The sequence below is a fragment of the Stigmatopora argus genome, chromosome 21, assembly GCF_051989625.1.
Source record: "Stigmatopora argus isolate UIUO_Sarg chromosome 21, RoL_Sarg_1.0, whole genome shotgun sequence".
In the NCBI taxonomy this organism is placed as follows: Eukaryota; Metazoa; Chordata; class Actinopteri; order Syngnathiformes; family Syngnathidae; genus Stigmatopora; species Stigmatopora argus.
The window spans coordinates 7941595-7955477 of NC_135407.1; the positions used below are offsets into that span (position 1 = coordinate 7941595).

General features: G+C 45.7%; 3 protein-coding genes and 1 non-coding gene across 7 annotated transcripts; 3 read left to right on the forward strand and 1 right to left on the reverse strand.

The window, feature by feature from the left end:
* Positions 1-7: 7 nt before the first annotated feature.
* LOC144067080 (neurocalcin-delta B) lies at positions 8-5953 on the reverse strand. Its single transcript, XM_077590572.1, has 4 exons — positions 5773-5953; positions 1969-2396; positions 1782-1887; positions 8-1460 (listed from the first exon to the last, which is right to left on the reverse strand). The coding sequence occupies exons 2-4, from the start codon at positions 2344-2346 to the stop codon at positions 1366-1368; spliced, it is 579 nt and encodes a 192-aa protein (XP_077446698.1). The 5' UTR covers positions 2347-2396; positions 5773-5953; the 3' UTR covers positions 8-1365.
* Positions 4519-10854, forward strand: LOC144067077 (putative 2-ketogluconate reductase). 4 transcript variants are annotated; one of them, XM_077590568.1, is made up of 7 exons: positions 4519-4648; positions 8698-8787; positions 9422-9800; positions 9951-10122; positions 10193-10371; positions 10460-10556; positions 10624-10854. In XM_077590568.1, exons 3-7 carry the CDS (start codon positions 9425-9427, stop codon positions 10775-10777), a joined length of 978 nt encoding a protein of 325 aa, XP_077446694.1. In that variant the 5' UTR covers positions 4519-4648; positions 8698-8787; positions 9422-9424; the 3' UTR covers positions 10778-10854. The 4 variants fall into 4 exon arrangements, with proteins under 4 accessions (XP_077446694.1, XP_077446692.1, XP_077446691.1 ...); XM_077590566.1 differs by lacking the exon at positions 4519-4648 and adding an exon at positions 7751-8356 and having other exon boundaries at positions 8675-8787; XM_077590565.1 differs by lacking the exon at positions 4519-4648 and adding an exon at positions 7752-8356 and having other exon boundaries at positions 8507-8787.
* On the forward strand, positions 4919-5006 carry trnay-gua (transfer RNA tyrosine (anticodon GUA)). Its single transcript is given in 2 exon segments — positions 4919-4955; positions 4971-5006. It is a non-coding gene; the product is annotated as a tRNA-Tyr (tRNA).
* Positions 10855-11188: 334 nt separating the features above from the next.
* psmg2 (proteasome (prosome, macropain) assembly chaperone 2) lies at positions 11189-13870 on the forward strand. The gene is made up of 7 exons (XM_077590906.1): positions 11189-11377; positions 12030-12201; positions 12287-12345; positions 12432-12550; positions 13046-13228; positions 13312-13432; positions 13752-13870. Exons 1-7 carry the CDS (start codon positions 11321-11323, stop codon positions 13827-13829), a joined length of 789 nt encoding a protein of 262 aa, XP_077447032.1. The 5' UTR covers positions 11189-11320; the 3' UTR covers positions 13830-13870.
* The last annotated feature ends 13 nt before the right edge of the window (positions 13871-13883 follow it).

Sequence of the window (13883 nt, forward strand, 5' to 3'; positions counted from 1 at the left end):
CAACCAATCGCCCATTTTGTCTTTATTCGGATAACAAAACGGACATCCTACATAAAAGTTAACAATACAAAATCTATACACCAAAAGAAAAAAAAAAGTGATTGCGATGTCCTCGTTTGTTCAACTGTACAGTATAAACCATACAATACTGCGTTTACATACATAGATATCGATATATATTAATGAATCATCTATATTTGGCACTTTGACCACAAGATGCTATCGAAAGCGGGACCCAAAAAGTACCTGACGGCTTTTTCTACCATCATTGTCACAGTCGTTCTCTTTTTAAATCATGGTTTCCTTCCCACACAAAAAATAGTTTTCACTCCGGCAGGGCATTTGACAAAAAATAAAAATACTTCAAAGTGACTCAATTCAACAATCAATTGAAATTTACTGTTTTTAAAGTGTGACATACAAAAAAAAACCTCCCATTGGGTGGCGTTGACTTGATACTGATGCGCGTGTGGTCCTGCTCTAGCATAAATATACCATACATTTTTTGCGTCCTTTCAAGTACAAGAAAATCGTAAAATAACAACAACAACAAAAAACATCACATTCCAATAATTTCCACGTTTTCTCAAACGTGGATTAAACAATGCAATACTAAATATGTTGTTAAAACTGCTTTTTTGGTTTTTGAGCGAGTATGCATGTTAGCTTTTAACCCCTTCATGCCTGAATTTACATTTAACTCATTGACTGCAATGGACGTCCCAGTCAAGATGGAATTGGATTTTTTTTCTATAGGTAGTATATTTTTTATTAATACTATTTTTATATACTCCAATGTTTTTAACATAAATCCAGACATTAAGGTTTTTTTCCTTCCCAAAATAGTTCAGCCCAAAATGAGACATCATAAATTAATAAAATGATGTCATTGTATTTTTGTTTTGAACTGTATTTTAAATTTAAAACAAATAGCGCCAGGTTTTTACATATGCTTTTCAGGGGCCAATTTTCACCCAAAAAGTAGATGTCCAATTTGTTTCACTTGAAACTGATTGTACGTCTACCCCTTTTCATATTTAGTTTTTAGCAATAAATGTCTGTCTCATTTGGGGCTTGACTGTAACGTTCCTTCCAAAAATGCGGGTTAGAATCCTTGTGGAATTGGAAAAAGAAAAAAAAGAAAGCAAGTGGTCCAAGTCTGTTTCTCTCCACCTCAAAAAGCCCAGCAGCAAACATGGATTCAGTGCAGTTCCGTACCTCCTAAATTCACTTATTTTTGTCGAACAAATGCTGTGTGGTCCTTCAAAGATGTCCCTCGAATGGTGGTGGGATTTTTTTTTCTTTCAATCATGAACTACTAAGAGAAGAAAAGAAAAGCAAAACGGACGGGAAGCCATTTTGGGTCTACTGGCCGGCACTACTGGGGTCGCACTGCAGCAGTCGCACAATGGACGGGTCGTTCCTGGCGCCCTCCACAAACTCCTCCAGGGACAATTTTCCTGAACAAAAAAAAAAAAAAAAAAATTCAATTCAAATACCAACCGACTATGGGACCAGAGTACCCGAAAAAAACGCCAATTGATGAAAATATTATTGAATATGGCTCGCCAAACATTCCGAAATGCATTCTGTTGCATTTCCCAACTTTAACACAAGATGGAGCCAGTTCCTCCGTTATTTCCAATCCATGTAGTAAACTTATGTTGTTCCATCAATAACTGTCTTTCTAAAAATCCAATCCTGTTGTGATTTTCTTGACTTTTTGTGCTCAAGATTTCAGTTTTGGCAGGAAAAATAAAGGACAATCCCAAGTTTCTCACCGTCCCGATTGGTGTCCATCTGCCTGAAGATTTTATCGGTGCGCTTCTCGGGCGTGGACTCATCCTCGGGCATCTTCATCACCGAGGACACCATCTTGTAAATGGCCTAGGAGAAAGAGGCGGGGTCACGGCTGGCTTTGGAGGCGGAGCCACGGCCGGCATTGGCGGGGGCGGAGTTGGGGCTCACCGTGACAATTTCCAGCATCTCGGCCTTGCTGATGTAACCGTTGCCGTCCAGGTCGTACATGCTGAAGGCCCACTTGAGCTTCTGGTCCAGACGGCCGCGGGACGTGACGCTCAGAGCGATGATGAACTCCCGGAAGTCGATGGTGTCGTCGCCGTTGGCGTCGAAGGTGCGGAAGACGTGCTCGGCGAACTTGGAGGCATCGCCGTAGGGGAAGAAGTTGGCGTAGATCTTCTTGAACTCTTCCATGGAGAGAGCGCCGCTGGGGCAGTCCCGCAGGAAGCCCTTGTACCATTCGGTGATCTCGTGCTCGCTGAAGTCCGTGTTCTCCATCAGGTCCTGCATCACGTCGGGGCGGAGCTTGCTGTTCTGTTTCCCCATGGCGGCGGGCGGGCCAAAGCGACAACGACGGCGGCGGCTGCTTCGGATGGCTGAAAGCACAACGGTGACGGAGACAACGTTACGGCCTGAGAAAAATACCCGCGCCAGGTACAAACTCTGCCATTTACAAGCCCCTCCCACTTGAAGAAAATACTTTTTTCCCACTTAGCAAGGTCAAAGGTCAAAGGCACAGCTAAACTAGCATGACAAAGGTTGCACACATTTGAAAGCTAAATGCTAACAATTAAAAACATTGAAAGACGACAAAGAAAATGGCAGTTGCGCACATTTTAAATTTTCCAACAATCGCTAGCTAAATGCTAACAATGATAAACATCGAAAGACGACAAAGAAAATGGCAAAGGTTGCGCACATTTGAATTTTGCAGCATTACACGGTAGATAAACACGATATTTTGTGGGCGTTGGGAACCGTTTATCCTTTCCGACAAATTTGCCGCGGGTAAAACAACAAACAACTTAGCTGGCGTTCTAAAAGAAGTCACATCTTGTAACAAACCGAGAGTGTCTCGAACATCCCTCAAAGTAGACGCCAGAAGTAACCGGGCTATTTCTACCCCCGCTAAGACTATTACGACAAACGGCGCCCGATTACGTAACAGCGCCTTTGCCAGGACGGCCACCGCGGGGCGCTCACGCGCTCCTCTGTTTAACGTCTGTCGCATAAAAGAGCGGAAAAGAGTGCTTCCAAATATAAAAAATGTCAGCAATATTGCAGCCATATCAGGAGTTTTTTTTAATAACTAAAGATTGCGAACAAATGGCTTGGTTAACAAAAATTCTGATTTTCTTGACTTTTATGCTCTTTGCAAAAAAAAATTCTGTAGTGTCAATACATACATACAAAAGTATTTTTTTACAATATGCCTCTGGATTATTGCCATTTATATTAGAAATAATGCAATTGAGCTTGACTTTTTTCCCTCTTTGTAAAACTGAATAGCAATTCCCCCAATTTTTTTTACCCAAAATATCTAAAATTTCAACAACAAAAAATGAGTCTGAAAAAAACGAGGATTTGGACAAATTTGAACGCCCGTAAAGGATTGATTGCCAATCAGAAAAATTGTCGGCCCTCCAAACAAAAGCGTAACGATGACGACAAAAACCACGACTTGAACATTCAAAACGCCACATATGTGTTCCCGCAGAATTCCGATCTGGATCTTCAGATTGCCCAATCAAAATCCTGTTTTGGAAGGAGCCTTAGAGGTAAGTAGCAATGCCTCTTTAGCCTGCCTCTTTTCCCGAACATCTTGTCCGTCCGTCTCTTACGTAACCGGCGGCCATTTATATCCCTCAGGTAAATCTTGACCGGAGAGCACCCGCGTTAATCCCCCTGGAAACGGGGAGGCGGCCGGCGAGCACGCGACAAGTAAGAGAGCCGGCTCGCCGTACGCGGTAGCATCTCGTATCCTCAAGGGGGGTCGAGTACCCAACTTGGGCGTTGAATAACGGCCTTTTTAAATGGGAAAAAGATGCGCGGGGTGCTATGAGCGGTTAGCGTTCGCAGATTGGGATCGGGATGGAACCCGAATATTTTTTTAAGCGATATTAAGAAAAGAATAATCCCCTGTGATTGTTTAACAGGCAAAAGCGTGTGCGGTCTTATGGTCGCTGTCTTTTGGTCGCCCCGACTGCGACAACGGGCGACCAAAAGACCGGCGACAAAACAAGGTAAAACAACACGGTCTAGGCATCAATAAAAGCCAACAATGGCCATAAGCAGTTTCACTGATCCGACGTGTGAGTGTATAAGAGTTTGTATGTACATGCGTTGTCCCTTTAAGAAGCCACGTCAGTCAGGGTCTTAACAAGTTCTCCAACAAAAAACAATAAAAGTCCGGGAAATGTGGAGCTTTTCTTTAGCCTAATAATTACTAGGGCATTAAGTATGACTAAATAGTAATTTGCAGTTTGTATTTAGGGAATTTGAGCAACAATTTAAATGGTAATTATCAATAACCTTCGGGGCGACCAAAAGACCGGCGACCAATCGACCGTGTACCGGCAAAAGAGCGATTAGGAAACAAGGCCCGATCCTTACATCAACATTCAACTTTATGCCGTCGCTAAACTCCCAACAGATCAAATTCCCACATAACGCCACTCCCGCGACGTTGATTCCAAAAATAACCACTTCTCGCGACATTTCCCACCTTTGTGGGGGCCCGAAACAACCGGCCGGACAAACAGCGGCGGCGAGTAGCACAAAGGGAGCCCTGTTTGTTTTAAACGCCAGCGTCTGAGGCTACAGACGGCGAGGCCTTGCCGGATTCCGGGTAAGAGCGGACCCGTGAGAAAACCGTGACCGCCGCTCGCCCGCGTTGACACAAATAGACGTTCCGATTGCGCCATCTTGGAGTGGTCGGAAGGACGCTCCGAAGGGGGCTATTATCTCTTGGCATCGTATTTAACTATGGGGATGTTTTTAAGGTTACTATTTTACTTTCTGGGTTTCTGTTTCAGTTTTTACACCGCTGGAAGTGGAGTCGAATTTCTGTAGGCCGGACGAACCCTTTTTTTTAACCCTCCTGCCATTACTTCCTATCCCTTCGATAGCTCAGTTGGTAGAGCGGAGGACTGTAGAGGCGTGCGGCTGAAATCCTTAGGTCGCTGGTTCGAATCCGGCTCGAAGGATGTCTTTTTTTCTTTTTCAAACTCAAAATAAAACTGTTCAATCGGACGAAAGACTTCCTAGATGACGCTTTAAAATAATCACTTGGTGCATTCGTAAGGCTGTTTAGTTGCACTAAATTCTGTGTCTGTATGTAGTCTGTGGGAAGTGTTCCACTGAAAATGATCTTTTCACACAAGCGAGTTTATTATTATTGTAGTAATTGCAGTGTAACTACTATACCAGGGTCTGTTTCAACTTCCCTGGAGTTGTAATTGTTTTTAGCCATTATTTATTGACCCTTAAAGAGTTATTTCCTCTGAGACTTGCTTGTTTTGTTTTTACACTACAGGAAGTCATAAATTGACAATAGCCCACAGTGGCGAAATTGTGTGCATCCATTTTGTGTCCCTTTCGGGATCTTCTCCCAATCAAACCGAAAGGCTAAAAATACGAATGCATTTTGCATTCCCAGCGGATGTTTGCACAAAGCAGCCCACGAAACAAGTTTTTGGAAACGGAAAAGCGTGGCTTCTATCGAGGGCTGCGGGGAGAGAAAAAATACTATTCAAATTGCAGTCTCATCCGATTAGGAAGAAGTAGCTCAAGATTTATCCGGTGCGAGAATCCTCTCGACCAACGAAGCGCTTTTTATCGCATTAAATGACTTTTTAGATTCGACCTGTTTGCGTACCTGTGTAACAACAGAAGAAGAAAAAAAACTACCAGGAAGATACCAACGCGCTTCGCAGCTGGGGGGGAGCAAGGCGATAGGACGGCCCAACTTACCTCGTTTTCAAGTCGCTGGGTGGAAGCTGGCCTCCAAAAAAGTCTTTTTAGTGGCCCATAACAAGGTGGGAGAAAAGTTTCCGGGCGACGGGGGGACGAGAAGCCACACGGGAAGCTGCAGTTTCCCGGCTGGGACTCGATCCGAACTCCGTCGCTCGTTCTGGGCTTGTGACCGAACGTCTACACCGCGAGCGGGACAAGCCTCGGGACGTGACGTCACGGCCCTAAGAACACGTGGTTAGAAAGCGGCCAATGAGGGGCCGCGTTGGCCCGGCAACGCAAAACCCGATAGTTCCCTCATGGACAGTCAGGGCTCAAAACATTAGGTACAATAATGAACTTTTTATCATTTGTCAGCCTCCATTGACGACACGAGACGTGTTTTATATTATTTGTTTTTAAATGACCAAAAATAGCCACTCGCCCGATCATTAATCTTATTGATTTATAAGAGAAAAAGGACAGATTTACGTTTGCAAAATGCAGTTTTCCCTACATTTTTATCGTAAGTCATAGCGTTTTGTCACGTTTAACAACATTTTAAAATCTATTCAAATCGTTTTTGTGATATCCAATGCTTTTGTTTTGATGCTAATACGTGGGAGGATTTAATGGATTCATCCCTTTCATTTTATTCGCCATGATAGTGTGAGTTGAGACTATGTAAACAATGAGGTGACTTTTTCCACTTCATTTTTTAGCTGTGTTTTTTTGGGGTGAGGATGGCAGGATTTGAATTGGATTTGGAGTTATTATTTTTGGACAATTGCATGGCAGAGTGCTTCAGAAAATGAATGAATGCAAGAGTGGAGGGAGATGCAAATTTCAATCGGCGGACCAGGTGTCCTCCTCACGCAGGCCGGCCGAGCACATTTGGAGCCACGCTTGGCCTCGGCTTTAAGATGATTAGCCAGCGAGGGCTTATCGGCCGTCTTTCCTTAATGGCCTTAGGGAGCTCACTCGCAAAAGCGTCCTTCCCCGTGCTGAGTCAGCAGGCTGGCCACGCTGACGCCTTGAACGCTCATCGGGGATAAATCGTGTTCTTTGCCCTCGTCCGGTGGGGCTCGCTTAGGTGGCGGCCCGTAAAAGCTCAAAATGAGTGAAGAGGGCCCAAGAAATGAAATGAAAAGGGCACTTTCGGGCTTCGTGAAGGAATCAAGTCAGGTTTTCCATTTCATGACTTGGCCTTCAATGGAATATGAGCCATACAAGACTCGTGAGGACGGATTACAATTTGTTTACAGTCACGCAGAGCGCCGCCCGCGTACAGGAATCACTTTGGATAATGGCTTGCATGTAATCTGCCTAATGTCGCCAGACCAATGCAACCGGCCTTTCCTCTAAATTCCTTTCCCATGCACGACAGAAAGGCTCAGAAAGGCCTTACTGAACGACCCCGAGCCTTTAAACGCACAGCTAACGGTCCAAGTCGTATCGTTTATGTCATGCCGTATCATTCCAAACGGTAATCTCCCCGTCCTTATGAAATATGACATGAGAAAATCCCTGCCCACTGGACAAAATGCGTTAATGTACGCCGCCCCCGCCTCATTCCCGTCCGCTCCCCCGCGTAGGGACGACGTAAAGATGCGGTGACCTTTCCCCGCCTAATCCGCCGGGCGGGTCGGGACCCCCCGGGGCAGAGAATTCCCGAGTGCCGACTAATGGCTTTTGGCATTGATCCGAGCGGCCGTTTGGCGAAGGGAAGTGATGAAAAAGGGCAAAAATCCTGCGCCGCTCAAAATGGATTGGACGTCTACGGCCGTCGAAGGCGGCGTGTAAATGCATTAATTGGTGGGTTGCGAGGGAACTTTTGTCACTTAAACAACCCAAGCGTGCCAAGGCGAGCCCATGTTCGCGCACGGGTGGCGCGATTAGGTAACGCTGGCTTTTGGGATGCCGCTGATCTGCACGGGAGGCGACCAATCGTGCGATTATCTCTTACCTAATGGCTCGGTCCGTGTCAAGCTTGGCCCGCCTCCCAGCGTGGCCCTTTGCCGCCTTCACATCTGTTTTTGCCAAACTGCAAACAAGCTGCCGTCGCCGTTTTGGTCGACGACGGACACCCAAAGGGCGATAGGTCACCCAGCCAAAATTTGTGCGACTGGCAAGCTTGGATAAATCCTTAGAACGTTCGGGAACAGAGGTGGTTGGAAATCATTTTCACCGAAAACAAACATAGAAGGATATATTATTCATCAAATAGACGCTTAAAAACAAACCTAGGCCGTCTTTCTTTCATACGCTCCATTTTAGGCTGGGTGCTATGAGGCGGTACTGACGCTAGAGGGAAACAAAGCCCCCTCTTCATGCTTTTACTTCTCCGCCACTCAATTGGTATGGAAAAAAATGGAGAAAAAAACTAGTGATATCATTTAAAAGTATGTTTTTGAGGGCTGTCACGCGCCCCTTAATGGATGGCGACCCGGACGCTCGCCCGTAGCGGAAAGCGACCCCCATTGGGAAGGTCTTTTGGAGCGTGAAGGGGGTGGCGAGAGTCGCTCTGGCCGCGCTGACCTGTTACTTCACCGCGGCCATTGACGTGCGTCATCCTCGGCGGACTTATCTGCGGGACGGATTAGAGGTGACTTTATTCTCGGGTGGGGACAGGCTGAGCGCTGAGCGTTTACTTAAGATAGTTTCAATAGTGTTAGTGGTTAGCACGTTCGCTTCACCACTTTCCTCCCACAGGCCAAAAACATGCTAGGCTAATTGCATGCTATATTGTTCCGAGGTCTGAACATGAATGGTTATTTGTCCGATTGTGTCCTGTGATTGGCTGGCGACCAATTCAGCCACCGTACCCATGCCAATGATTGACAAACAACACTCACTCGACCTGTCCTACTCTGTTCTTTCAATAATGCTTAACACGTATGAGCACTATTTTAATTGGTGATAGATGACACTGCAGTCGGTATGCAGGCTCACTTTGTTCACAGTTGTGGAAGATTGAGGAAAGCTGTCAAGACCTGGTGGACTTTTCAAGTGAAGACCAGGCATCAACATCACAAGGTAAAGTACTACAACATTGTTTCATTCATTGTGATGGCCAAAGTTAGGTGAAAATTGAATTTATGAGAATATATTCCCGTATTAAGATCTGGTTACAAATGGCGGTCAAAGTCTGCTGCCTTCTGCTTTGCTTTCAGCTGTAAATGTGCAACTTTGTGTTGAAACTCAATCCAAAGAAAGCCATTTTGGGGGTGTTTTTTTAAATAAAAGTTCCCTAAAAGTCTCGTCTGAATTTGCTCCAGCAGGGGTTTGTACAAAATTAAGAAACTGTATTGTGACATTAATTTAGAGATGATCAGATGGTGTAAAGTAAGTACACTTGTCAATTTAAATGTGGACATTTGAATCTTTTACTTCTTAGCCTTCATGCTAAACCAAGGTCAATGAAGTCAGAGGTCGAGTCTAATTCTAATTTCTACAGCCCATCCTTTCATTCATTATATTGAACATATAATCGCAAAATAAAACTGTAATATGCACAAAATGCAGTGTTTGTTTCAATCGACTTTGGTGCAGACGGTTTGGGTTCGATTCCCGTTCGATGGCGGTACGATCAGCTGTGGGAATTTTCACCCATTCATTTTCTGGGGGTGCTGAAGCTTATCCCTATCCATTTTGGGACTTTTTCCGACAGGCGATGGACGGCGACAAACCGTGGGCTCTGATCCCGGAGTTTGGCGAGCGGGGCATCCCGGAGCAGGCCGCCGATATCATCGGGCGACACTTCCGCGTGGTCAGCCACCGCGACTTCCTGAAGGAGCCGGCTCGCCACGCCCCCAAAATCCAGGTCCTGTTCAATTGGATGAAGCTCCCGGAGCCCACGCCGGCGCTGCTCGCCTCGCTCCCGGCGCTCAAGGTGGTCGCCAGCGGGGGTGCCGGATACGACCACCTGGATTTGCCCGCCATCGCCCGCTCGGGGGTGAGGGCGGCCAACACGCCCGGGGTGGTCAGCGACTGCACGGCCGACATGGCCCTAGCGCTCCTCCTCGCCTCGGCGCGCAACGTCGTCGAAGGTTAGAGTCGTCAATCGTGGCTCGACGCTTCGCCTGCCATTGACGGCGATAGACGTCCGGCCCATTTGGACTGGGAGGGGCAAATGAAGTGTCTTAAAGTGCGTGCAAACCCATCATTTAGCAGTCGCACTTTGGCCGGCGTCTTTACAGGTCACGACGTCACGACCAATCCCGAGACCGCCGTCTTGCCGCAGTGGCTAGGCAGCGTGGAGGTCTCGGGCTCCACTCTGGGGATTGTGGGAATGGGGAAGATCGGCTACAAAATCGCTCGGCGGGCTCGAGGATTTGACATGAAGATTCTGTATTATCAGAGAAGCAGAAGGTAAGGAACAGCAAGTGTGTTTTCGTAGCGTTAGCTGGGGAAAGAAAAGGGAAACGGTGAGTTCGTTTAGGAGCGCCGAGGACGAGCAGACGCTGGGCGCCACTTATTGCGAGAACCTCGCCGACTTGCTGGGCCGATCCGACTTCGTGGTGCTGTCAGTGTGTCTGACGCCCGAGACCATCGGCCTTATCGGCGCCCGGGAGCTAGCCCTCATGAAGCCCAGCGCGACACTGGTTAACATCAGCAGAGGTGGAAACTTCCCTTTGCCTTTTTGGGGGTGTTCCGGCACTATGTGGAAGTACGTGGAAGAGCTTCCAGTGGTCTCCTCTTTGTTCAGGTGCGGTGGTGGACCAGGACGCCTTGTTTCAAGCCCTGCAGGGGAGGACCATACGGGCCGCCGCCTTGGACGTGACGGATCCTGAACCTTTACCGAGGTGGTCCTTGACCTTCACCCTCATATTTGAGTGCCTTACATGCGATAAGAGCTCGTTTTCTTCACAGGGATCATCCTCTCCTTGGTCTTCCCAACGTAATTATCACACCTCATCTTGGCACCAGCACCATCAACACCATAAGGAAGATGGTGCAGAAGATGGTGGATAATGCCCTGGCAGCCATTGAAGGAGGAGAAATGCCGGATGAATTAAAATATTGATTACTAGACGTATAATTTGCTGTCATTTTCCCACCTTGGCCCTTTAAGTAAGAAATGAACATTTTTATATCATACTTTCCCCGTCATAGACTCGTCTCATTCTTTTGGCAGACCATAGCTATTTAAAAAATGTTTTTGCTAGTCGTCAATATTAAATTTAACAAAAAAGTATTGTTACGTTACCTTTGGAATTACTAAACACCGTACTTTACTGCCTTCTCTAAACAGAACATCAACAAGCGCCTGTTCAAAACTTTTTACAATCATTTAAAATTATATTGAATAATTTAGACAACAACCAATTGTAAAAAGTCTTGGAAAAATATTTATTGCTGCTAAACATAACGCAAAACACTCTTGAAGCCCATGTTAGTCGCACATTACGATCAGGCACTGCAATGGCCTCCAATGACCATGAGTCGTCGCATCAGGACCGCCAGGACCCAAAAGCGCCTGACATGAAAACCTAACACACGTATTTCAACAGTTAGCCACTTTTATTTGAAATTTGAACATATTATTAACAAAACACGCACACAAAAGATGTTTATTCCTTCAGAAAACACCACGCCGGTGTTTAAGGACTCGATACTTATTATGGTAAGTCTGAATTCGTGTCATTTTGCTAATTAGCCCAACAAGGGACATCAACTTGACTCAATTACGTATTTAATATAAATGTGTTACTTATCAGCTTGTACGTTTTTTTTAAAAACCATTTAACGAATGCTGTGTACAGAAATAACCTAACGGGAAAAGACGAAAGTTTAAAAACAAACATTCTAACGTCAACAAGTACAACGACAATTTCGTTGGGGGTTTTAATGGTTTATTTTCAAGCAAGAGCAACAAAATGAAAACAAAACTCGTCCACCTTCTCTCTATATCCCGTCAGTGTTTTCCCCCTAATACGATTTTAGTTGCAAATACAGTATTCACGTAAATAACTATGAAATTCAACAAAACTTTATTTACACACAGCGTTGCCATCACATTTAATATTGTGTCCAAAGTTCATTTAAAAAAGGACGAACTGCAAAACAACGTCACGTCTGTGTGTATTTTACACACACAGTCATTCATTTTAGCTAAGAGTTTAAAGTAGGAAGATAATTTGCGGTAGATGAAACCTTATGAAAAGTCATAAGTAATGACGCCATATTTTCAAACCAAACTTAAGCAAAACTACTTACTAGCCATTCTTTGGAATGACTCTTGAAATAACATGAACGTGAATGTTCTTGTGTGTCAGCCTGCGGTGGCGGTGGGCAACGTGGGTCAGCTGGCAGTGGACCTCCTGATCTCAACCCTCCAGCTTCCCAGGGTGGGCTACCTGCACAGCGACTGCCTCATCCCCATGGCAGGCAACAACCCGTACGCCACCGGCAAGGAGGACACGGATGAGCTGCACACGGCCGCAGAAGGTGCAACCCACAATACCCGATTCCGATCCGCCGACAATGACGCGATCGGGTGCCTGTTAAATTGAGACCAGCTTTTTGTCCACAGTCTTTTGGGCACCGGAGCTCAAGATGGCCGTGCTTCAGATCAGGGCGCCCGTCGTAAAGGTGTGTGACGGGCGTTGGATTTCTATCCGCGGATATCATGTATTTTTTTCTTTTCTAAAGGTTTTTTTTGTGCCCCCAATCGGCAGAGCAAATCCAAACGTTTCCGTCAACTGCTGCTTTCCTGGATCAAGAGCAGCGGTTTCTGCCGGACGCTGGTCCTGTCCAGCACCCACGCCTACCACAGAGACGACCAACAGCTGCTAGGGTCAGTTTTCATCCACAAAGGTGGCCACTTTGCCAAAAAGACCATTTAATTTAAAATAAAAAATCCTATCATAGATTTTTTTAAACTAATTTGAGCGTTTTCCTAATGTAAAAATCTTTCAAATGTATGGAAAAGGTGAAAAAAAGCAATTTCCCCACATTTTAAGACAAATAAGCTTTCTGAACAGGTTTTGACTATTTAATCGCGTGCTTATTACTTTGTACCACAAGAGGGCGCCATACTTTGTTAAGATTTTGCAGATCTCTGCCCTCTTTTGGCTTAAAGCAGCAACTGCATGGAAAGAAAAAAGGACGACGAGAATAGTCAAAGTATTAGGGAATGGAAGTCGTACTATCATTTGATTTAAGCCATGATTTATCATGTTACTACAATCAACTCGTAATATTACAATATCACGCAATATGACTTTTGCCGTAATATTATGGAGAGGGGGCAAAAAGTCGCAAAATGACCAATCGCCGTTCGTCTTTTCAGCCCTCCCCTGCGGTACCTGGCGACGCCGAGCCTCCTGAAAAGTTGTGGCGACGCCTTGGAAGAGTTAGGCTGGAAGGAGATGGAAAGAGTGGCGCTTTGCCCCGGATCTTCGGAGAGTGGCGCGCCAGAGCCCAGGCTCCGCGTCCCCGGTGGCGGGATCACCAAAAGCCTCTACGACGACGGGTAGGGGCTCGATTTTTTTAATTTATTTATCGCTACTCGGCATCGTCGGAGAAGCCGCGATTTGAAATTGTGGGCTGTTGAAGTTGCCGGGAGGACGTGCCTTTGGTGGCACTGCTGGTGTTTTGCTCCGAAGGGGACAACGTGCCGGACGCCGTGACGCTGCTCAATCACCTGGATGACTGGCTCCACCTGCTGGACAACCCGGTGAGTCGCTCATATTTCCAACTAATCCCGATTATTTTTAGATTGAAATATCGTTTTTTTTTTTTAAGATCTTTTTTGTCGATATTTATTTTTCCACTAGAGGGCGGACGTACTCCGTGTATTTCTCGAGTAGAACGTTCTTTATGAAGTTTATTTTTTACTTTTATTCACAATGATTGATATTTTCTTCATTTTTTTTCTACCTGGATCCTTCAATTGATTTGTTCGTTTTATTCAAAATGACCAAAATTACTACGAGCGCGGGGGGGAACGGCGGTGGAATGACCTCACTATTTCTATCTTTCCGCCCGCGGTTTAGAACCCTGAGGCCAAATGGAAGATCCCCACTTCCTGGCGTCTGCTGTTCGGGAGCGGCATCCCCCCCGCTATCTTCTGAATTTGTTTTTCAATAAAAAAAAATGGCCCCACAGAACCAGAGCCAGAGTGGATG